The 24,438-nt window shown below is 39.5% G+C and overlaps 1 protein-coding gene across 1 annotated transcript in view; it reads left to right on the top strand.

Moving 5' to 3' along the window:
* The window catches only part of smc3 (structural maintenance of chromosomes 3), a 47,955-nt gene that overhangs the window by 1,796 nt on the left and 21,721 nt on the right, over nt 1-24,438 (top strand). The window contains exons 6-19 of the mRNA XM_046046655.1: nt 1,344-1,423; nt 1,521-1,599; nt 1,902-2,019; nt 2,728-2,903; nt 3,207-3,287; nt 4,833-4,997; nt 6,217-6,338; nt 8,598-8,811; nt 9,175-9,278; nt 10,437-10,536; nt 11,617-11,777; nt 12,167-12,308; nt 12,649-12,799; nt 13,360-13,512. Of these exons, the coding sequence (XP_045902611.1) occupies nt 1,344-1,423; nt 1,521-1,599; nt 1,902-2,019; nt 2,728-2,903; nt 3,207-3,287; nt 4,833-4,997; nt 6,217-6,338; nt 8,598-8,811; nt 9,175-9,278; nt 10,437-10,536; nt 11,617-11,777; nt 12,167-12,308; nt 12,649-12,799; nt 13,360-13,512 (1,846 nt within the window). The remainder of the gene's footprint in view (nt 1-1,343; nt 1,424-1,520; nt 1,600-1,901; nt 2,020-2,727; nt 2,904-3,206; nt 3,288-4,832; nt 4,998-6,216; nt 6,339-8,597; nt 8,812-9,174; nt 9,279-10,436; nt 10,537-11,616; nt 11,778-12,166; nt 12,309-12,648; nt 12,800-13,359; nt 13,513-24,438) is intronic.

Genomic DNA, 24,438 nt, shown 5'->3' with positions numbered 1-24,438 from the left:
TGAGTGTATGGCATACATGCTTGGAGGTTTTAATTGTTGTAGACATTATAAGCCAAAGGAAACGTCTCGTTGTTAGCTTAAAGGTGACTAGTTACCAACCTCAGTTCCTCCATGGTCACCATCTTGCTTTCATTTCCTAACCAACAGGTTTTTAAACTCATCTGAAAACTGAAATATAAGTTAACTATCAAGATATACAGTATGTTTACATGACAGAGCTGTGCACTAGTTTAGTCTTAGCTTGTACCTGATCTTCTTAACACTGGACATGTAATTAGTAATGGCATACAGCTAAGTAATTAACATTACCTCGTATAAATTTACCATTGCATCACAGCCAAAAAAACATACTGTTAGGCTTTCCTGCTCAGCTTCTAGACAGTCAATGTAAGCCCGGGGGAGATGTTTGCTAGCATTCACTTTTCCAGCAGCTGGTAAACAACAGACAGACTTTTCTTGGTCTTGAGAAGCTGCACCATTTATTAAGTGACACACCTACACTGTAAATTTACGGCCAGACTGACAACCAACTGCTAATCTTTCCCAACGCTCCGCTCACTTTTGCCGTCACTTTCTGCCGCTCGCTCTCTCTTAACCTAACACATTACACATGGCCCTATTCCTTGAAGGAGCAACACTACTTTTATAACAGCACCTTTCACGTAGATGTCCTATGAAGAATAAGGAGAGGGAGCTGGCCAAGCGTTGAGGGTTACTGTGCCCGCACAGTGTGAGAGGGAAAATCATTAGTCGCCCACTGATGTTAATGATCGGTGCTCTGCTCCTGAAAGAATATAGGGTACACACTGATCTGAAGCTAGAGTTGTACTGGTATATTGGCATGCCGTTTGAATTGGCCAATGTAAGCCTATATATGCATATATTTTTATGTACAATTTAACTTTTTATTGCTGCATCTCATAGTGGAATTGGCACTTATGTGTACAGCACTTGTGCCAAATTAGCTGCAAAATAACAACAAGTTTTTAAAATGGACACCTTAACACATGTGGCAAAGATGTAGCTTCACCTTTATAGCCATTCTCATCATCAGTCCAGACTACAATGGAAGTGGCACAGTATCATCACTATATTGTTATACCCTAAACTGCTGACGACGGCAATGACCACTGATTGTAGTCACACTGCCTCCGGTACACACAGTACTTATTATTCTGATGATGAAGACAGGATGTTTGCACCCCTCTAGAAATCCAAAGATTTTTTTAACTGTGTGACAAACCATAATCATGCAGCCCGGCAATGACGCGACATAACCAGCCAATTCTACTGCCCTGTCTGTGATCCCCTACTTGACCACTGATAAATGTCTCTCCATTCAGATCGACAAAGAAGAAGTCTCCCTTCGCCGCGTAATTGGCGCAAAGAAGGACCAGTACTTCTTAGATAAGAAGATGGTGACGTAAGTATTGCTGTGGATTGACTGTCCATGTAACCACAGGAAATAACAACTACAATTCATTTAATCACTTGTTTGATGGCTTTTATGATTGTTGCAGTAAGAATGATGTCATGAATCTTTTGGAGAGTGCCGGCTTCTCCCGCAGTAACCCTTACTACATCGTAAAGCAGGGAAAGGTGAGAAAAGAATGGGTGCCAGCCTCACATTTGTTTAACACATAATTGTTTATTTTTCAGTACTGTGTAATTCATTACAGTGTTAAAGCAGGGCTGTAAAAACAGTGCTAACTGTTGCTGGATATCTTGGTCAGTCATGTAAAAATCAGAACCTTATCTGCTGATTTAGGGATAACTGTTAAATTCTAGGATCAGAAATGGTCTCCTCTTGATTTCTAAAATCAGAAATGAACATTAGCTAAATGTATATAAAATGTTTTTCTGTCATGTCATCTCACGTGTTACTTCAATGTGTCATGCAGATAAACCAAATGGCCACAGCACCGGACTCCCAGCGTCTGAAGCTGCTGAGAGAGGTGGCAGGGACACGGGTGTATGATGAGCGCAAAGAGGAGAGTATTTCTCTCATGAAGGAGACAGGTGAAAGCTTCTTAGCATTATTGTTTTATAGACCTCCATCTATTATTGTTACTGTTGTTGTTGTTATTATTGTGCTTTTGTTCATGTTTAAGGGATTTGTTCACAAGTATGTTGCGTCTGCCTATGTTGGGATTAAACTAAAATATATTTGAAAAGTTTTCAGTGATCAATATATGTACTTTCAGGAACCTTAGGCGACGTATGTAAAGTGCTCACTGTACAGAAACAGTGGAAAATAAAGTTGTAATTATGACTGTTTTCATGTAGTAACAGCAGTAAGTCTCAATCATGATATTTTAAGTTTATGATTATGCACCCATTGACCATCTGGGGACCGGAATGTGCCGTTTTTCAGCTTAATCAGTGAAAAACGGTGACTGGCGGCGTCAAATTTCCTATTTTCTGCCAGTCACACTAAACGTTACAAACATGCTACGCTGGACTGTGTTTTACGTCATGCGCACAGTAGCAAAGACAGTAACCGGTGATTGTCAAAGCCAATACACATGTTAAAAATGCAATCGGGGCATCTCTAATAATTATGCATTATAACCAATATATGTACATGACAGTGAACAACATACAATTCCTACCGCACAGTATTCACCATTAACTTATCACTTGTATCAGAACAATACCAGTCCCAGTGTACAGTTCATAGTGATTAACATTTAAAAAAGCAACAACAACCTGATGTGTGTTTCTCAGAGGGGAAGCGAGAGAAGATCAATGAGCTGTTGAAGTACATCGAGGAACGTCTGCACACCCTGGAGGATGAGAAGGAGGAGCTGGCTCAATACCAGAAGTGGGACAAAATGAGAAGAGCCCTCGAGTACACCATCTACAACCAGGAGCTGAATGAAACCCGTGCAAAACTGGATGAGGTAACAAACTCAAGAAGAAGAAAAAGATGTGTATTTACAGAGTAAAACAAACTGAATATGTTAGATTTTGTGGTTGACATCTGTTTTGTTGCCATGGTGGGAAATTATCACCACCCATCATTCAGAATATTATACTAGTTATACTATTACTATTATACTAGTTAAACATATTATATACAGCTATTTTAAAGTAAGAAAGGTAGAAAAGATGTTCTTCACTGTGGCCTGTGCTCCATTCATTTTTTTTCCTCCTCTGTTGTGCGCAACTTCAATACCAATACATTTGTGTTTTGTTTTTTCCAGCTGTCCTCCAAGAGAGAGACCTGTGGAGACAAATCCAGACAGCTACGTGATGCTCAGCAAGATGCCCGAGACAAAGTCGAGGTAAAGAATTCCACTTTGCCAAAGAAATATAAATATCTTGGATAAGGAACGGGTGAAAATAAACAATTTTCATCACAGCATTATCAAGGAATTACAATATTTTGTGTTTCAATTAAATCAAATAATAAATGAATAACTATTTAAACTAAGTCCAGTACTGTCCATTTTTTAAAAACAAATCACAGGCAACTGGACTTGGTTGAAGGTCCCTGAAGGTAGGATAAAAGGCAAAAACGTTAAACGGTACTAGTTCGACTCGCCTCTACTTGACTCTCTTTTGTGCCCCGTCCTCCTTTTTTCCATTCCAGATATAGTACCCCCTCAGTGTAGCTTGTTGTCATAGCGACACCACATGAAACTGCCATGACATAATCTTCAATACAACACACACCCACGACCCACACACCAGCAACCAGACAGAGGAACGTCTGCACATTCTCATCTGACCACTGTGTGGTTTTGTGGGTTGCCATAATATTAAAAAAGTACAGAGTATCTTTACAGTTAAGCAAAGGTCAAACTACACGATTTTAAGCCTGATTTACGATGATGATTTTGTGTAAACTACTTAATGATGCATCAAAGAGGCTCGCCAACGTCAGCCAGATATCTAGCATGCTAAATATATGGAGTAGTCAGCCAACTCGACATCCAGCCAATGAGAGCAGGCAGCTACTTTATCACTTCAAAACCTGTTTTTTATTCACCTCCCACTCTGTCACCTCAGGCTGCTCGCGTGTGATAATCCATTCTTTTACACACATTCTTTATCTTTTATAATTTTTATCTTTATAATAATAAATATCCCCTGTTTCGCATTTCCTGCATGACTTCTCCCGTGTGTTTTCCGTAGTTTAAAGACTGCTTGTCAGGTGACAGCTCATGTAGTGTGTGACCCCCTCCTTCTGTCTGTTATCAGTCACATAATGTGAACACAACGACTTCAAGACTCCCGTAACAAGACACCACGTCATGTAGTCTGAACAGCACAGCGATCTGCTGATGTTGAATGTTGTGTAGTCTGCACTATGCATTACTATCTCACAATTCTCTGACCAAATGGTAGTCTGCAGAGTTTTCAAATCACTGTTTGGAATTACCTCAGCTCGCTTGGCACCTCGACGGAGGTGATACCAAAAAACCTAGCAGGTACCAGATTTGCCCTGTGGAAAACCAAAAAAGGCGAGTTGAGGCAAGTTGAGCTGGTACCCCAGTGGAAAAGGAGGGTTAAACCAGGAACCCTTTGTTTAACCCTTCGTTTATAACTATGACCTGAATGACTGAGAATCTTCAGACATTATTAAAACAAGATTATTTTATTTTACTGTTATGCACAGATTTTAGAAAGATTTAACTTAGTCATCATGCAAACATGATATGTGAATCACAGTCACTCTGTCACATTCAGTAGTCCTATCACACTACAGGAGTTTTGTCAGGATGTGGTTGTAAGGAGAGAAGATAAATGATATCACTGAACTTTTCACTCCTTTTGAATGAAATCTCACAGCTTGTTTCTTTATTTTTTTTCCTCCTGTTCTGTAGGAGACGGAGCGTGTTGTACGAGAGCTGAAGTCCAAGATCTCTGCCATGAAGGAGGAGAAAGAGCAGCTATCGGCCGAGCGCCAGGAGCAGATCAAGCAGAGGACCAAGCTCGAGCTGAAGGCCAAGGACCTGCAGGACGAGCTGGCAGGCAACAGCGAACAGAGGGTATGGAAGCCTCCCATCTGCGTCACTCTGCACACGTGACGTTGCACCAACAACACTTCCCCCTCCCCCCACACCATCAGCGTATATAGAGAAGGATGGTAGTTTCTCTTTTCATCCACTCTGCTCTCCCCTGTTACTAATTGCAAAGAGTGGCACAGTTGCTGTTGTTTTTAAGAATAGCAACCTTCTGTGGTCCTCAAAATTCTGTAGATTTTTATTAATTAATGGATCAATTATGCTGTCTATAAAATGTTTTAGTGTAATCACCAGAGCCCAAAGTGATGTCTTAAAATTACAGTGATATAAATTAGAGAACAACAAGAAAGCCCTCAGTTTTTAAAAACTAACAAGCAAATGTTTATTTTTACTTGATAAATTGTTAATTTACAAAATTGTTACTGATGGATTTCCTGTTGATTGATTACGTCAACTAAAAAAACACTGATCCAAATAGCACCTTGTTTTAGTCTCATTCCCACTAAAACAAGAAGTTCAGCCTAATGTATAGCGTTGACAGTTTTAGTGCTCAATCTTTACATGATCTTTCAGTAGAATGTTTGCTGGGCCAACAGGGGGATAAATTGAGAACAAAAACAAAGGATGCACCAGCCTGTGTATCAGACTCTGTGCCATCAGCTTCACTATACATCATTCCTGGCACGAGGTTGTATGTCAGAGCTGGCACAGATCACCCTCCGTATGGCCTTGTGTTCAGTGTGTGTGCACGTGTGAGTAAGGAGACGGTAATCATACATAACAGATTTATTGGCTCAGTCTGTGACTGAACCATGACGGATCCCAGGCAGTATGCTGGCTGTTGGTTGGATTAAGCCCACCTGGCTACGGCTGGCACAACATCAGCCAAAAGTTATTGGAGCAAAATGAAAAGCAAGGAGAGCAGAACTGCGTCACTAGCTAGCTGCTGATGGTTCTAATAAGACATTGAGTTGGCCTTGTCACAAGGGGGGAAGTAGAGGTATTCATACCTGTGGGATGATGGCCGTGATGTTCTAGCTGTTGGAGATCCAGGGGAAAGCTAAGATTCCTAATGAAGTTGGAGGAGAAATGTTTAAGAAATATTGTTGATGCATGTTCCCTGAAAGCACAACCTATTCATACTTTTGCAAGTGTCCAAAGCAGGCTGTAGTTTCCATGTAGTTTATTTACATCTCCTCTTTTAAGTTCTGCATTTTGAAGACTGCTGTTATTGCTCTTCCAGAAACGGCTGCTGAAGGAGCGTCAGAAGCTGTTGGAGAAAATCGAGGAGAAGCAAAAAGAGCTGCAGGAGACCGAACCCAAATTCAACATGGTGAAGGAAAAAGAGGAGCGGGGCATATCCAGGTAGGGATGACTCATTCTCAGCTATGGCCCCTCGAGCAGCTGGTGACCAGGCATAACCCGATGAGTCAGTCATCTCATTTTGAAAACATTTTGATAGTGAGAGATCAAGAGGTGGATGCACATGAGATATTTGTGTGTCCTTCTACAAAGTAGTTTGATGCAGTTGTGCTAAAAACATTTGGAATCCTAAATTGCAGGAAGGTGACACTGAGATCAAATATATCACACCTGTTCTCCCTTAGAAAACTCTGCCGCTCACGTCACCAATCAGGGCTCCAGACAGTGATCATTTTGGTTGCATATGCAACCTTTTTTTAAGAGTGTGCGAGTAATAATTTCACGTGGTCTCATTCGTGTGAGTGCAAGGTGATCATTAGCAGCTCTACCGCATGACTATTTTACTCGCAAATGCACCTAAAGTGTGAGCACACTATTTGAGTAAAGACTGCAAACTACCGTAATCCCCCAGCTCACTTTACAAAAACACAAGAGATGCATTGTGAGCTGAAGCGGTGAGACAGAAGGCAGCAGGCAGAAGATAAGCAAGGTTTGTGTTTGGTTAGCTGGCCATTTAGCGCTATCAGGTGCCTTGTGTTGAAACGTTGAAGTCGATGTGCTCTGTGACCAACCAATCACAGCCTGGATGAGGCGGAGCATTAAATAAAGTTTGACGTGCTGCAACAAACCTTCAAATGTTGAACTGATTGTTCTGCATGCATTATTGTTATGATTAATGAGTTGCGAGTTATCACGTAGCATTATCCAGGGCTCAACGTTAAACGTTTTTGCAACTGGCCCCACCGAGCCAGTGGGTTTGAAAGACTGGCCCGAAGACAATTTTTATTTATTTATTTATTTATTTTTATTTATCAGTGTTACAACAAAACCAAAGACTTATGTTAACATGTTTAATCGTTTATCAAATACATCCTAGACATAAAAAAACTAAACTCAAATATCACAGTTAAAATAAAAAAATAAAAACTTTTACTTACTTACTTTTACTGCATGTAAAGTTGACTTGTTATGAACTTTACTAAAGAGATTAAAATGGAATCTGAGTTATTTCTGTTTATGTAGGCTATTAGAAACACAACATTATATGTACATAACCACTACTTATATCACACTGACAATGATATTTTCATCAGCTTTAGCTGTAGATATTGTGTCCCTATATTACTAGGCATACCATACAGCTTACAGGCAGGTTGCTGGGCCACATTATGAAGTCCTTACCTTTTTATGTGTTGTGTCCTGAAGAATGGGGTATTTACACATTTTATACAGCCTCATTAGGTTGACAATAAAATTTCACATTTTATGCCGTTTCAATTTGAGAGAGAGAAAGGGAGAGAGAGTATAATTATTTTTTTTTAACAGATGCATAGTGCATTAATGGTTAAACATGTCTTATATAAAACTATTAATGTATTCTAGTATTTATAAGTTTCACTTAACAATATCCCAAACACAAGATTGGAACTTTTTAAAATATTTGTGTGGATGCACCAAATGGGTATGGTCAAAATGAAACAATTTTGGCCCGTATTAAACTAGAAAAGACTCGAGCAGATTTTACTCAAGACTCAAGATTTTATTTTATTAAGATTTTGTTATCTACTGGCTCTACATGAAAATACACACAGACCATTCTTTTAACTGAGTACAGTGACAAAACAAAATACTTTCTTGTAATGTTGAGAACAACAAAAGTCACATTTATATTTGTTTACCAGATTTCATCTAAATCTCTTTTAGAGATGTTTTTTAGACATCTTCCAAATAGACAAATGTGACTGAGTATGTCTTTGGCCGAGGATAAAATAAGTTGTAGGACTGATCTGGCTATGCCTTCATTAGTAAAGATCCAAGACTTCTGTGCTGGTTTCACATTTATGTCCTGTGTTAAACCATTAACCAACAAAGGCAGACTGCCTCTAGTTTCTGTTACTAGTTCAACTGTCCCGACATTACTTTTTACTGGCCCCGGGCCATCGGGCCACCTTTATTGTTGTTGCACAACAAAAATAAGAAACACAAAACTTGCAGGGACTGATACATCACCCGAAACACTGAGCCCATCCACACTTCTTACCAGTGGTCAATTAATAATACCTGTACCAAAAAAAAGAAAAGGGTGCGACCAAATCATGTGCTTGTCCGACCAACTGAGAAAGTTGGTTGCACCAGTGCTACCAGTGGTCTGGAGCCCTACAGATTATTATTATATGGCTCATTGATGTGGCCTCTTTCCAGACTGGCCCAGGCTACACAGGAAAGGACAGACCTGTACGCTAAGCAGGGCCGTGGCAGCCAGTTCACCTCCAAGGAGGAGAGGGACAAGTGGATTAAGAAGGAACTGAAGTCCCTGGACCAGGCCATCAATGATAAAAAGAGGCAGATTGCAGCCATACACAAAGACCTGGAGGATACAGAGACGAACAAGGAGAAGAACCTCGAGCAGTACAATGTAAGACAACTCTGCTACTACTGTTCCAGTTCTCCGTAAAGAAGATCTTTAGTTCAGTGGGGAGTCTTGTTTTCAGACCCATGTTCATTTTCAGAGGGAGTCACAGTTGAAGAATGATCATTCTTTGTAGCTATGGTGGAAAACCACTAGTTGTGAGGTTCAATTAAAGCTGAATGACTGAAAATGCTTCTGTTACTTAGTCATTACTGCTATATTTTAGTAATAATACTTTTTGTTAGGGAACTGTAAATAGTTTAACTTTTAAATGCTAATTTATGATGTATTTGCCATTTATTTCTGTGTTTTTAATCTAACCTCTTGACAGGTGAGTGTATTTGACCCACTTTCAACTTGTCTCTTTAGAAACTTGATCAAGATTTAAATGAGGTCAAGACTCGCGTTGAGGAACTGGATAAAAAGTATTATGAAGTGAAGAACAGGAAGGATGAGCTCCAGAGTGAAAGAAAGTAAGAACCCTCTAACCTTGTCTCTGACCTCACCTCTGACCAAGTCTTGCTTTGTGCTTGTGCCTTTTTATTTATGTTGTGTGTAGTTTTACACAGTATAGCATGACTTCATTAACTAGATGAATCTTTAGACGTATCATGCCAGCATCTTGTATGAAGCTGAAAGGTTGAATTGCTTACCCTTCCTTCAAGCCAATATGCTGTTTCCGCTTGGCAGCCTTTAGTGACATACCAGAGTACTGTCTGCTGTGAATGTCAGCAGGCCTTCTCTGTCCACTTAAACAATGAGGTTTATTTATATAACAGAGAGAATGAGGCCTTGGGCCTCTGCTGTCAGACACTTCCTCCAGGGTGGATGAATTGTGCTCTGGGTTAGTAGTGAACAGTCAAGACAGCTGCTTCCCTGCTTTTTTGAAACATGACAAACAGAGAATTTCCTTAAGTCTCTCCAACTGTTAATTGAGGTGACTGGCTAAGGCGGCATGAAATTAAATTCCATTATATTCAGTAACAGACCTACATTAATATCACTAAATGAAACAGATTTCATGAATATGTTCATGTTTGTCCAATATTGAATCCATCATGCACCCTCAAGTTCACTGTGGTCCATTGTTTAGGTGTAGTGGGTGAAAAGGTTACATTATGACAGCTTTGATAGAAGGAACACAACATCCAGACCCCACAGCTGCAAGCCATTAGCAGTGTATGACCTAGAAATATGAATAAATTACGAAAAACAACATAATGGAAACAAGAGGGAGACTGTTTTAGACTGCAGTCTAATTGTTTTAATTATTTAAATGTCATCATTTAACAAATATTAAGCAAATCTATGTTTCACTTAAGGATGACAGCAAATGGTCTCAATCTAGGACAAAAGAATCTGATTATTTGAAATAAAGTCCAGGGGGTAATACGTTTGTAATTCACTTAATATGGAGAGCTTGCATTTAGTGAATTTACTATTTCCTCATTTTTAAGAAGAGAAGCAGCTTGTTTTTCTTTCTTGTACGTTCTTTCTATTCATAAATAATTTACATCAAAAAGACATCTAAGAGACTGGCTTCTTTCTCTGTGAGTATCATGGCTGCAGTGTGGTTCTGGTCCTTTTGGTGACATAAGTGTAACAGTGTGTGATTGTCTGTGTCTGTCCAGCTACCTGTGGCGTGAGGAGAACGCAGAGCAGCAGGCCCTGGCAGCCAAACGAGAGGACCTGGAGAAGAAACAGCAGCTCCTTCGAGCAGCTACCGGCAAGGTCCGTGTCATTGTGTATGGCTGCGTAATAAGTGACTTGTGTAATGCAACTACAGGATACCTAATGCTTTCGTCTGGACACAAGTGAAAGATGTGTCTATGAGCACAGAAACGGAAATTCCTTTTCAGAGGATTGAAATTCATGACATTTATGGTACCACACTAATAGTTTTGCTTGTGCATGCACACATATTTACCTCCCTTTCTCTGGGGGTGAGATCCATTAAACCTTCGCACATGCACATACTTGCTGACGTACTGTGAGAAAGGGAAATGAGCAAGTGAAGATAAATCAAACCCAAAGTGAAAAAGTGCCTCTCTCTCCAAGTGAGGCCACCTGAATACTGCAAAGGACTCACTTTGTGACTCAGCCAGTTGTCATGATAGGTATATCAAATGGAATCATTCATATGCCTCTACTGGCACCTTATCATACCTAGCTAAATTTACATATGACTCACTCCTCTCTGCTCTATGCAGTAACTGCCAGTCATTTCTTCTGGGCAAATACATCAATCAAATATCACTTCTGAATAATGTCTGCTGAGATGAAAGGAGGCTGTTTGTGGCTTCATGGACAAATGTCCTGTATTTATTTTTCTTTCATGAGTCCAGGCTGATTCATCCCGTGTCCGGCCTTTGATGGACTCTATCTATCCTCGCTCCCATTTTATATTTATAGTGTACGTAATTTTGCACAATATTGTCAAAGTGCTCTTTTTTTTTTCTATACCTCACAGCATCAGCTACAGTATATCTAGAGGTAGGATATAGAAACATATTTCATTTTCTACAGCATACGACAGAAATTCTTCACAGCACAGGATTTTATCTGTTAAGCAGTCCTTCTGTAACAGTGTTCTCTTTTAGAAAAGACTATAGCTGCTTTTAATGATAAAAAATATGAAATGAGAACATTATGTTTTTAGCTCGGTTGTGCTGTGTTATATTGATGTTAGTCATTTATTTTATATATTAGCCATCTTAAGTGTTAAACTTAAGTGATTATAGTACCATTCTTTTTTTTTTTGTAATTTAAGTGAGAGTCATTTGTCCTCTTCTTTCTTCTATGGTCCTCCAGGCTATTCTGAATGGCATTGACAGCATCAACAAAGTCCTTGAGCATTTCCGTAGAAAGGGCATCAACCAGCATGTCATCAACGGTTATCACGGCATCGTCATGAACAACTTTGAGTGCGAGCCTGCATTTTACACCTGTGTGGAGGTGACTGCTGGTACCAGGTGAGGGCTGCTTGGAATATTTTCCCTGCTAGCTCTTTGTGGTGTTTTCAATGAAAATGTCACTCCCAAACATTTGTGGAACGTTTTGCCATAAAACATACATGTAGTCTGATGTAACAACAGTGGCTCCACTTCCTGCATGCTGATACAAATGTGATATAAGGATAGATATAACGAGCAGGGTGTTGCTCTCTGCTGCATGAAAAAACAAAAAACCTTGCTTGGAAGTATTATATAGTGTTAAGTTCTTCAGCCTCCTGCACGATCAGGAATTCTCACTAATTATAGGAACTGAAGTTGTATATATTTTGTACATTGAATGTTTTCACAGATATGCAGATATTTGTTGGTTGTTTTCTTTGTTGTAACACTGTCTGCCTACCTGCCAGACTGTTCTACCACATTGTGGAGACTGACGAAGTCAGCACCAAAATACTAATGGAGTTCAACAAAATGAACCTGCCTGGAGAAGTCACATTCCTTCCCCTGAGCAAGCTGGATGTCAGGGACACCGCCTACCCAGAGACCAACGTAAGGAACATAAATTGCATCTGGTACTTTTGTAGGTAGTAAGTTTAAACCCTTACAGCAAATGGGTATAACTATCTCTGGAACAGTAAACATAAGATAAAATGTAATCATGCATGTTAAAATATACTTGATTTTGCTACCTTGAGATGTAACCATACACTTCTTCTTACTTTATCCTCTCTGTCCCCTGTGGGACATGAGGCCACAATGAACTCCCTTGATCTTTCCCAGTTACACCAAACATATTTCGCTGTCACCCATTCTACAACAGTTTTTGTTTGATGATGAGGTGTGTAGTATTTGCAACTGTGTTGGTACCAATGTGTTTTTGCCCCATAAGGACGCTATCCCCATGATCAGCAAGCTACGCTATAGCAACAACTTTGACAAGGCCTTCAAGCATGTGTTTGGGAAGACCTTGATTTGTCGCAGCATGGAAGTGTCCACCCAGCTGGCCAGAGCTTTTACCATGGACTGTATAACTCTGGAGGGTAAGCTGACCCAGGGTACACAGTACCGTATATACCATTAACTCAAGAACATAAAAGGAAGGTGGTAGCTCTTACAAAAAAGAGACGTAGAGTTTCAAAACAAAAGTGATTCATTAAAACAAAACTAAACAAATACAATGTGTATGAAAGATATCTAGGGATATGCAACTAAAGAGTTGTTAGGCTTATCACTACACAGCTTGGTACCAGTCTACCTGGTGAAATTGTGTCTGTAGACTGTACGCCCTCAAACACATTTTATATAAACACTAGCTAATACTTCAGTTTGCACTGTGAAAAAAGAAAAAATTATATTGGTTAAAGCCTATTCTCAAGAGGTCTGAAGTGCAAATAACAACTGTATTATTTGAACTCTCCGCTCTGTCTGAATCACACTCCTAGATTAAACTATCTCTTCTTTGTAGGTGTCAAGAGGTTTGCCAGTGTCTTACACCACACTAAATCAAGATCTGTGACTCCCCTTTGTAACACATTGTAATTGCAGTAATGTGGGAGCATTTTATCTCTCATATACAGTACATTATGTTATGACCTCCTAGGTGACCAGGTGAGCCACCGCGGAGCTCTGACAGGAGGCTACTACGATACCAGAAAGTCTCGTCTGGAGCTGCAGAAAGACATGAGGAAGGCTGAGGAGGAGCTGGGTGAGCTGGAGGCCAAGCTCAATGAGAACCTGCGCAGGAACATTGAACATATCCTTTTTATTAAAACGTATAATGGATGTGTTTTGTTCCATAGGCTCTCCATTGGGAAGTCAGAACACATAAGTGAAATCATTTTCATTGTGAGATTTGTATTCGTTTCTGAAAATTGCCTTTAAGGCTAGCTGTGCTGCAGACATGGTTGCAGTGTTAAAAAACTGGACATTTCAATGTAGATTAGAAAGGCTGAATTTGTGCCTTTTTTAATCAAAAGTGAGTCATACAGTGCAACAAATGATAACTTTAGGGACCCCCACTGAGATACACTCACCTAAAGGATTATTAGGAACACCATACTAATACTGTGTTTGACCCCCTTTCGCCTTCAGAAGTGCCTTAATTCTACGTGGCATTGATTCAACAAGGTGCTGAAAGCATTCTTTAGAAATGTTGGCCCATATTAATAGGATAGCATCTTGCAGTTGATGGAGATTTGTGGGATGCACATCCAGGGCACGAAGCTCCCGTTCCACCACATCCCAAAGATGCTCTATTGGGTTGAGATCTGGTGACTGTGGCGGCCATTTTAGTACAGTGAACTCATTGTCATGTTCAAGAAACCAATTTGAAATGATTCGAGCTTTGTGACATGGTGCATTATCCTGCTCGAAGTAGCCATCAGAGGATGGGTACATGGTGGCCATAAAGGGATGGACATGGTCAGAAACAATGCTCAGGTAGGCCGTGGCATTTAAACGATGCCCAATTGGCACTAAGGGGCCTAAAGTGTGCCAAGAAAACATGCCCCACACCATTACACCACCACCACCAGCCTGCACAGTGGTAACAAGGCATGATGGATCCATGTTCTCATTCTGTTTACGCCAAATTCTGACTGTCTCAACAGAAATCGAGACTCATCAGACCAGACAACATTTTTCCAGTCTTCAACTGTCCAATTTTGGTGAGCTCTTGCAAATTGTAGCCTCTTTTTCCTATTTGTAGTGGAGATGAGTGGTACCCGGTGGGGTCTTCTGCTGTTGTAGCCCATCCGCCTCAAGGTCGTGCGTGTTGTGGCTTCACAAATGCTTTGCTGCATACCTCGGTTGTAACGAGCGGTTATTTCAGTCAAAGTTACTCTTCTATCAGCTTGAATCGGTCGGCTGTTTCTCCTCTGACCTCTAGCATCAACGAGGCATTTTCGCCCACAGGACTGCCGCATACTGGATGTTTTTCCCTTTTCACACCGTTCTTTGTAAACCCTAGAAATGGTTGTGCGTGAAAATCCCAGTAACTGAGCAGATTGTGAAATACTCAGACCGGCCCGTCTGGCACCAACAACCGTGCCGCGCTCAAAATTGCTTAAATCACCCTAAATGCATTGAAGCAACTGCCATGTGATTGGTTGATTAGATAATTGCATTAATGAGAAATTTAACAGGTGTTCCTAATAATCCTTTAGGTGAGTGTATTATACTGCATCTCTCTGACTGAGCACTGAGCAAGTTATCATAATCTCCCCTCTCCAGTTTATTCTCCATCTTCTGTCACTACAAAGACCCTCTTTCAGCCACACTAGTAAGTACATTCTGTTTCCCTGCTGAGTCAACACATGATTATCTTCCCTCCTCTTTGTGTCTGTTGTTTGGGGAAGTAAACTCTTTAAATGTGATTGTGGCACCTTTCCAATTCAATGATAAATTAATTAATTTTAATGCAGTTATTAACTCCTAGACTTTAAAAGACTAGCTCCTCTGTTTTAACACATTTTTCATGTATTTAAACGGAATAACTGTGGGATAGAACGTTAAACGGTCGATAGAAAGGCGTTCATGGTGTATTCCTCAGAGAAATTAACGCTTTTAAGAGAAAAACATTTTTCCACGGTAATATCAAGAACGAGAGTGTCCATCTCGTCCAGTCGAAGTGGACTAAACTGGCAGGTTTTTCTTGTTGCAGATCACAGGTTTTTGCAAGTAGTTAAAAGTTCAATTGTGAATCTTTGGTGTAAACTTGTCTTGAAACTTTCACCTCAAAAAACGCCCCCCAGAAGCAGCTCAGCGCCCCCCTTTCCAAAATATTGCTTCTGAACACCCCCCCATCATCTTCTGAACGCCCCCTAGGGGCAGTACCGTCTCCTTTGATAAACACAAGGTCAAGTTTCCTTGTTAACTTACTCAAAAGTATTCAACGATGTTCCAGACTACTACTGTTGGTGAGTGGAGTAGCTCCATAGAGTAATATGTTTTGAAATTGTGTTTTACGTCAAGGGTTAAATTGCTGTATTGCCCGTTGCGGCCTAGCGACCACGAGAGCCCTGCTGACATCCCATTAGCGGCCTGTTGAAACACTAATACTAGTGAATGCTAATGAGTTCTGATTTTCATGCATTTCATTCATTCATTTAGGGCTGATAAGTGTATTTTGAATGTATTTCTGTGTATTTGTGTTACATCAATGTATTGTTATTTTGCACCTTAGTGATAACTATGTATTATGGTTATGCACTTTATTTTAAAATGATAGTTACATATTGAGAAATTGAATACGTTGTACAACTGAATTAGAAACATGATACTGTGATTAGCGATATTGAGTTTATTGATACCAGCCCTAGCCTATGACAGCAATGTGTTAGCTCTGAGGTAATTTTATGTTGCCTTATTCCATACGGGTCAGTTTTTTTTGTAGATTCAGATTTTGGGAGATCGCGGTCTGGTGGAGTCTGGGCCAGTGGTGGAGATCCTCAGAAAACTCAGAGAACTTGCAGAAACTGTTGCCGTACTGGATGGCGAGCCAATCCCCACTTGATTAAAGAGCCCGGTTGTGGCCAGGAAGTTGCAACCTAGAGACCTTAAGCTGGAGAAGCTTGATCCATTACCCCCTTGGCCCAAGGGGTCAGGTAGAACTTTGTGCACACTGACACTTGCTTTCCTTGGAGGAGGACAATTACCTTGCACATTGATCCACTATTGGTGACTTGAGGAACTGTGAACTTTATTTTAACAGACCCCTGTGCACTCGCAATTAAACTGAACATTTATTATTTTGATACTTTGTCATTTTCTACTTTTGTATATTTGGGATCCCACTTCCATTTCACTATTTTGCTGTATATAATTACTGTTTATTTTTGATATTTACCTTTCTTACACATTGCATTTAATACATGCAGTTAAACTTACTCCTGTGCCTTGTGTTGTTCTTTCACCGTTGTAATTCAACTTTTTGGCTTCAGCGAGCAAACCTATAATCTTCTGACTTGGCCCAATTCCAAACCTCTAGATGCCTAGAATATTTATTACTATCAGGCAAATCTGGTGGTTATCTTTACAGAAGTGGCCAAGCATTGAGTAGCTGGTTACACATGCCTTTCTCCTGTGACAGAAACCGAGGTGGGAAGTAAGTGATGTAATTTATCAAATAGATCACCTTTTCAATTCTTCCAAATGTGCTCTGTCACTGGAGAAGTGTACAAGAGTACAGCTTCAGTTTTATATTGCTAATCTGAGGATGTTTGTGCTATAACAGTGAGTTACACACATTAAACTTTGGTTTGGTTACTTTTCATTTTTTGTTTCTCGACAGACTCAAAGTTCAAGATTCAAAATTAAAATTCAAGATCCAACTTCACACTCATATTCACTGCATGTTTGATACCAACCTTCTTTTACATCTCGTTTGAATTAAAACTGCCTTCTCTCCTGGGCTCGTTTTATCTTTGTGATGTTATGAAATGACTGTAGCAGTCCCTGTGATAGACAGTGTTAGCTGGTATAGCAGCAGGTTCCCGAGTTTCCAAGCTGTCGTGGGTGGCTCATTTTTGGACTAATAACTAATGTTATGACAACCCAAAAAAAATTAAAAGAATATCAGAATCAGAATCAGCTTTATTGCCAGGTATGTGTTCACATACAAGGAATTTGACTCAGGATTGTAAATTGCTCACGATGTGCTTACTTGTACAAAGATACAATAACAGATCACACCAATCTTCTTTCTGTATAGTGGATATGTATAACTAGCTCAGGTTAAATCAATTCCTGCATCAAAATCAGCATGTTAGCATAACATTTCACATTCTTCCTATGACATGAATAAAACATGGTATCAATTAATGTACATTTGACCCTGAATGGGAATCTATCCATTGTTCCTTGTTCCCTGTATTGGGTTATTGATGGAGTCAAGTCTCCTGGCTGGTCTTTTCAGACCTGTAGGATTCAGGTTGTTGTAATGCTGAGTAATTTTCAATTTCCTTGATGTCATCTCTTGAGTCTTGGCATGGTTTGTTTGTGCTCAGAAGAAAGTAAAGACAGGATGTTTGGAAGGAAGTTTATCTTTGAGTTTTCTTAAAGCTTCTTAAGGAGTCAGATGCCATATGCAGGCTGTTGAGGAGAGGGCATCAGTCTTCGGATGCAGCCGATGCTGTGTCGTGCGAAAACAAAGTGATGATGATGAACAACAGGTAACACAATATTTTTCCTGAGCAGCGTTGATGCTTCTCAAATATCTCAAAAGTGTTTTCTTGGTGTGCTTTTTAATATTTTACACAGTCATTCTGATTATACATACCTACTTTTTACTTAAGTAACATTTCAACACAATAATTTACAGTGATACTGTGTGGTCTTGGTACTTTTACAAAATTAAAGGTTCTAAGTTCTTCATCCCCCACTAGTTAAGGGGAGGTTCCGCCTCAGGATCATTGTATCCAAGATATTGTTATTCAACAGGTGCAGGTGAAATAGTAGGCTTAGTTCCTTTAAACTGGAACTGATCTAGTCTTTCCTTTTAATTCTGGCACTCAGTATTGTCGTTGTGGATTGTGCTGATTAGAATCCTATTTGCATGCTGCAAACAATAAAATCCAAATTGTGAATTTTTCTATCTGCTCAATTTCCAACTGTTTTGCATCTGGTCACATTTAAATGCTTGCTCAAAATTAAGGATCATAAGGGCTTTAGCAAGGGGCTTTTCCTTTGATTCTCACTTGGCTTTTTTTTTACAGGTTCACTGAACCGTCTAACATCTTTCCCAGTTAAAGGGGTTACGTTCAACAGGGAAATAGATGTTTATATATCTAGCTCTGCGCGCACGAGCAGTTAAATCACTTAGTGTATTCGTTTTCACTCAGATGGTTATTATGGCTGATTGTGATAACTATAATATTTAATTTATCATTTAAAAAAGTTTACTTAATGTCTGTGACATAATTTAAGTGGACTAAGAGTTATTCAATTATTGAAATGCTTTATGTGCCGGTAGTGTATTTTAACCCACTATAAACTTCCCAGGGAAATTGATTCATCTGGTTTAACTTAAATCTAACATCAGTGATGCATTTAAGCAAAATGATCAAAATTACAGGTCAAAGTTTCAGAAATTACAGTTCACTTGTTTTTTTAAGATATGTTATTCATTGAGGCCTTGAGATAAATAAACATGGTGAAATACCAATGATGGACTAGTGACATTGTTTGGTTCTGCAACAGTTTCGGCTGCTCTGAACTTTGTGTAGTGGAATTCTGGACCATTGTTTATGAGGCAAATCCTGGGGAGTGGCCCATTATCTAATTATAAAGTTCAATGTTTCAGTTTGGAAGTGGGGCTTTGAGTCCAGAACCTACATAATCCAATACAACAACATTGCTTTAAGCAGGGCAGCTGCGGCTCAGGAGATACAGCGGATTGCCTTATAATCGGAAGGTTGGCAGTTCAATCCCCTGGTCCTCCAGGCTGCATGTTGAAGTGTCCTTGGGCAAGATACTGAACCCCAAATTGACACACATTCATTCCACCAGTGTATGTATGTGAATGTTAGTTTCTGTCTGAGCACTTAGGCTCAGTGAGTGAATGGTGAATGCAGATGTAGAGTAAAAGTGCTTTGAGTGGTTGAAAAGGTGCTATACAAATACAGAGCATTTATATTTAAATACCTCTGTCTTAAAGCACACTGAAACTTAAAGATTCATTTTTATTGATATTTCTATTATTACCACACACTCTATATTTATAGATGGTTTAATGCTGGCAAGCACTGCTAACTGGCTTTTAATGTAATTTGGCTTAGTTGTGCATTTGTGATTCTGTTACTTGATTTTGGTTCTTTAGGTTGTTCATTTGGTTTTGACTAAACTGTTCCTTGACTAACCAGATAAATCCCAACACAGGTGAATGCACAAAATCTTGTGAATAACTGTGAACTGAAACATCCATGCATTCCACCCACATACTTTGAATTGCATGCAAATTGTGCATAAGGACTGTTCACGAGGGCAAGGTATATATAATTGACCCTCAGTTCTGAACACATGCTGAGGACTGGTCGCCTGGGTTCACTTGATTAATGGTGAGTTGAGCTTTCGAATTAACTTTTGATTCTAACTTTCTGAATTTTTTTCAGCATTTACAATGCCAATGTTTTATTATATCTGTGTTACTAGTACACAATGTAATGTTGTTCAATGTTGTTGACTTGTTTTGTGTATGTGGATGGATGTGGTACATAGATTCAGGAACAGTTTTTCTGACTGCAGTGATGAGGGGAAACATGATAGTCTTTGCTCCACTGTTTTTGCTCCTTTGCTGGATGCTGCCTGAAGACTCCACAGCAGTGAGTATAGTATGTAACAAGCTGCTCACACATAATTTAAAACACCATATCAGAAAAGGTTTAGCAATAAATGTTCTTAATTTGACATACCTGCTCTGATCAAGGCCATGTTTTTACATAGACACAAGTACAGTTTAAACAGTGTCTGTTTAATGAACTTTCTCTTCATCTTTTCTCTGTTTCCCTTTCAGAACAACTTAAATCAACCAGATGGCAACCCATTGAGTGAGGCTGAAAATTCAGTTGATGACATGTACGCAGACTGCGAGGAAGAAATGGAGCAAAAATTAAAGAACAAATACTTTGAGAAAGAAAAGAAAATTAACAACATTTTCATAAACTGGACAGATGTAGAACAATGCAGTGAAAATAACCTAAAAAAAAGAGAGGGAATGGATATGGCTCTAACCAAAGATCACATGACAGCAATCTGTCTTTATACAAGTAATTATGTGTACAAGAAGTTTAATGAGGCAGTCCGGAAAGAAAGTAGCAATTTTCCTTCCTCATTCAGTTTCACCTCTTTACATTTCCTGCTGACATCTGCCATTAAGATCTTGAATACAAATGTCGAATGTTTAATTACTTACAGACGATCCACAGAAAAATTTACTGGCAAAGTCAACCAAATAATTCGGTTTGGATTCTTTGCTTCCAGCTCTCACTGTAGCAGCTTGTATAATTTCGGAATAGAGACCTGCTTTAAAATTAAGACCTGTTTAGGTGCTGATTTAAAAGAATATTCTAATTATAATGAACAAGAAGTACTCATCCCCCCCTATGAGGTGTTCAAAATAACGAGAATTGAAATTAACAATACATATCTGACATGTAATACTGTCTATGTCTTGGAAAGTATAGGTGGTAAGACTAATCTGAACTGCAAGGGTGTCACACAAGAGTCCATGTTCCAGAAGATCTTATTGAAATTTAGGAAATTTAGGAAATTTATAGCCTAAAAACAAATAGAAGAAGAACTGAAATAATTAGATGTTATATAACAAAGCTATGCATTATCTACAATCCATAACTTGCTCAGGGTTTGTTTGATCACTGTGGACTGTGTTTTACATAGTCCTCCAGGGATATATTACAATGTGTAGACATTTTTGCCAAGTTGTTGGAAATTGCACAAATGTGAGTACTATCATTAAACTACTTAATGCAATAATGTTACTTGTATCTTCTCATTTATTTGCGTAATGTTTTATTCACTTACACTCAAGTTCAAAATCTAAAACTAAGACCAGGTGTTAAAGAATTTCTGTTACAGTCAAAGACAATCATTTTCCAAAAGGAACACTTCTTCATTACTTTCAGTCAATCCCATCATCAAAAGAACATACAGTATTTATTCTTTGATACAACAAAGTGACAAAGTTGGAGGGGACAAGGGTGTAAATCTCATCTTACAGTTGGGGGGGACAATAAACATAAAATTTCTCAAGCTATATTTTTGAAGGGGACAAAAATAATACAGCCACAATTGGACGGAGGGAAGCCTTACTACTATTATTAATGTCACATGGAGACTGTGATGTTACCAAATTGCCATGAGTTTTTGTATTTACTCTTTTCTCTGTCTATTCTCTTTCCAACAACACAAAGCAATAGTTGTATTGTATTCAACCCGATCGCATCTCGTGCGTTACATATACATGCTTTGGAAAAGCCGTATCTATTGTACGCAAAAGGTCGATTTTGCGTGTATATGATACGATACAGTTTGCAATAGCGCTGCAACACAAAGGAGGCTAACCCTAACTGCTGCTTTGTTTATATGAAGGGGAACAAAATTAAGGTGGCAGGTGACAATTCAGAATATAAAAATATAATGGAATCTAATTCAGTAATCAGCTTTTGGACGCTGCACATTTGTTTCTTCTATATGTCAGTTGCATCTTTTCTTATTGTTTCATTTGTTATTCAACATTTCTTGTTGCTGTTTTTTCAGAACATTTTTAACAAAAGCTTTCAAAAAGTGCCGGAGACATTCTGACCCGTCCCCAGCGTCCTCAGTGTAAATCACACCTATCTGTCAATATTTCAAATGTCCCGCCCCATCCGGGCTGCGATTGGTCGGTTCACCGCAAGAGACATTGAAGAGCTACGTTCAGCACACGGCGGTTTGAAAGCCAGCCGACCTTCTCTCCTCCCTCGTCTCTGTCCGCCGACAGAGTTTAGCAGTTTAGCAAGCCATTAGTGCCAAAAAACGTCACTCTTGTAGCATGTTTTGCTTGGCGTTTAAAACGCCGTTTTGTTTTGGCACGCCGTAAAAAGCGGCGTTTAGTTAAAAAAACCCGCCGTTTTGTTAACTAAACAAACGGCGTAAAAAACGGCGTTTTCTAAAATGATAATGAGCTCCGCCCTGTGGATTTTACACCCACTAAATTTTAAGTGTTGTCACCCAATCAGTACAGAAGAAGAACAGACCACACTAATTCAGCACTGATCTACTTTAATGTGATCGTAGCCACCCAAAGGCAGAAAGTAACCACAGACAAGCATGAAAAACTCAACACAAAAGTCCCAGACTGATCAAGTAAATTGACTACATTTACTAAAAATATTTAGCTACTCTAGGTTATAGCTTGTAACATCTATTGATTGATGATTTTAGATCAAATTTGACATAAATAATTAATTTGCATTTTATTTATCATCACTGTCAGATTAAAGTATCTCCTAAAATAGAACATACAAACACAAAGAAAGTAAGAAATCACCATAAGTGGAACAACTATCTTTACATGGTCATCAGTGAACAGTAAAATCCACAGGGCGGAGCTCATTATCATTTTAGAAAACGCCTTTTTGTTAACTAAACGCCGCTTTTTACGGCGTGCCAAAATAAAACGGCGTTTTATTAGCAAAACATGCTACAAGAATGACGTTTTTTGGCACTAATGGCTTGCCATATAGCAGGCAGGCGAGAACGGGAACAGGCGAGCGTCACGTTGGTCTGAATGACAGCTGGAGTTCTGCCTGCTCGTGCTTATATAATACTTAACATAAGATAGTGTCTCTTTATGTTTGTTTCTCTGCAGATGTAAATTGCAAGCGTTATGTCTTCTTTACTCCAGTGAAGAACTTTCACACCATTGACATGTTTTAGAATGTGTGTGTTTGGCCAGCGGCGCCAGAAACTTTGGGCCCCATGACAAAAACATTTAATTGGGCCCCCTCTGTGCAGCTGTTGTCACCTCATCTCTAGGACTTAACTGTCCCATCAAAAGCTTTACATCACTCCAATTAAAGGCTTGGCTTCTTGTAGTTCAATATTAGTACTAGCACAATATTTACTGCTGGGGACTGCATACAGGATGCAGTTCACTATTTGATGCAAGATTAAAAGCCACCATAAAAAATGTCCTTAAGGCAATATAAAATGAACTATTTATAGATGTCATTTAACGGCCATAATTAAATCTAAATGAAGTTATAAAACTGGATTATTTTAATATTGTCTGTAAATTACATGCAGGCAGAGGTATGCTACTCACTGTTTCCAACTGTCCAGCATCCACTACAGGTTGTTTTTATTTTATTTCATAATGATCATTATGTGAGAAAATAATGTGTTTGAATTTTTGTCATTAATAAATATTTCATTTATCGGAGCCGGTCCAGATACCCGTTGAGCTCTCCGGCGGTGAACTCCACCTTTGCTTCAGTCGGCGAGGCCTCGGGCCACCGGGGGCCGCGGTCTCGCCGAGGGCCCAGTCTTTATCTACCTGCTCCTCCTGCTGCAGCACCTGCACACACAGACGGACGGACAGGCGGGTGAAGGCAGCACTGACTTACACTTCCTCTCCGTTCTGTAGCAGTAAGTGTTTCCTGTCTCACTGTCTGATGAAGGCAGAGAAATAATTAACTTTCAGTTGTTTGTGTTTCACTGTTCTGACAGGAACCAGGAAAAGAGATCACATTTCTCCTGTTTTAGCTTCTCTGCATTGGCTTCCAGTAAAATCCAGAATAGAATTTAAAATCATTCTTCTTACCTACAAAGCTCTTAATGGTCAGGCACCATCTTATCTTAAAGAGCTCATAGTACCTTACTACCCCACCAGAGCACTGCGCTCCCAGAATGCAGGGTTACTTGTGGTTCCTAGAGTCTCCAAAAGTAGACTAGGAGCCAGAGCGTTCAGCTATCAAGCTCCTCTCCTGTGGAACCAGGTTCCAGTTTGGAAACTGGAACTGTGCGTACAGAACGACAAGTTAAACATTTCTAAAGTTTGTTGTAGCGCCTCAAACTTTTTTCTGCTCGAGGTTTCTGCCTCTTAAAGGAAGTTTTTCCTTGCCTCTGTCTCCTAGTGCTGCTCTTGGTGGGAACTGTTGGGCTTCTGTAAATATCATCACAG

The sequence above is a fragment of the Micropterus dolomieu genome, linkage group LG04 (genome assembly GCF_021292245.1).
Source record: "Micropterus dolomieu isolate WLL.071019.BEF.003 ecotype Adirondacks linkage group LG04, ASM2129224v1, whole genome shotgun sequence".
In the NCBI taxonomy this organism is placed as follows: Eukaryota; Metazoa; Chordata; class Actinopteri; order Centrarchiformes; family Centrarchidae; genus Micropterus; species Micropterus dolomieu.
Note: the sequence above shows the minus strand (reverse complement) of the source record. Positions and strands in the feature narration are given on the sequence as shown.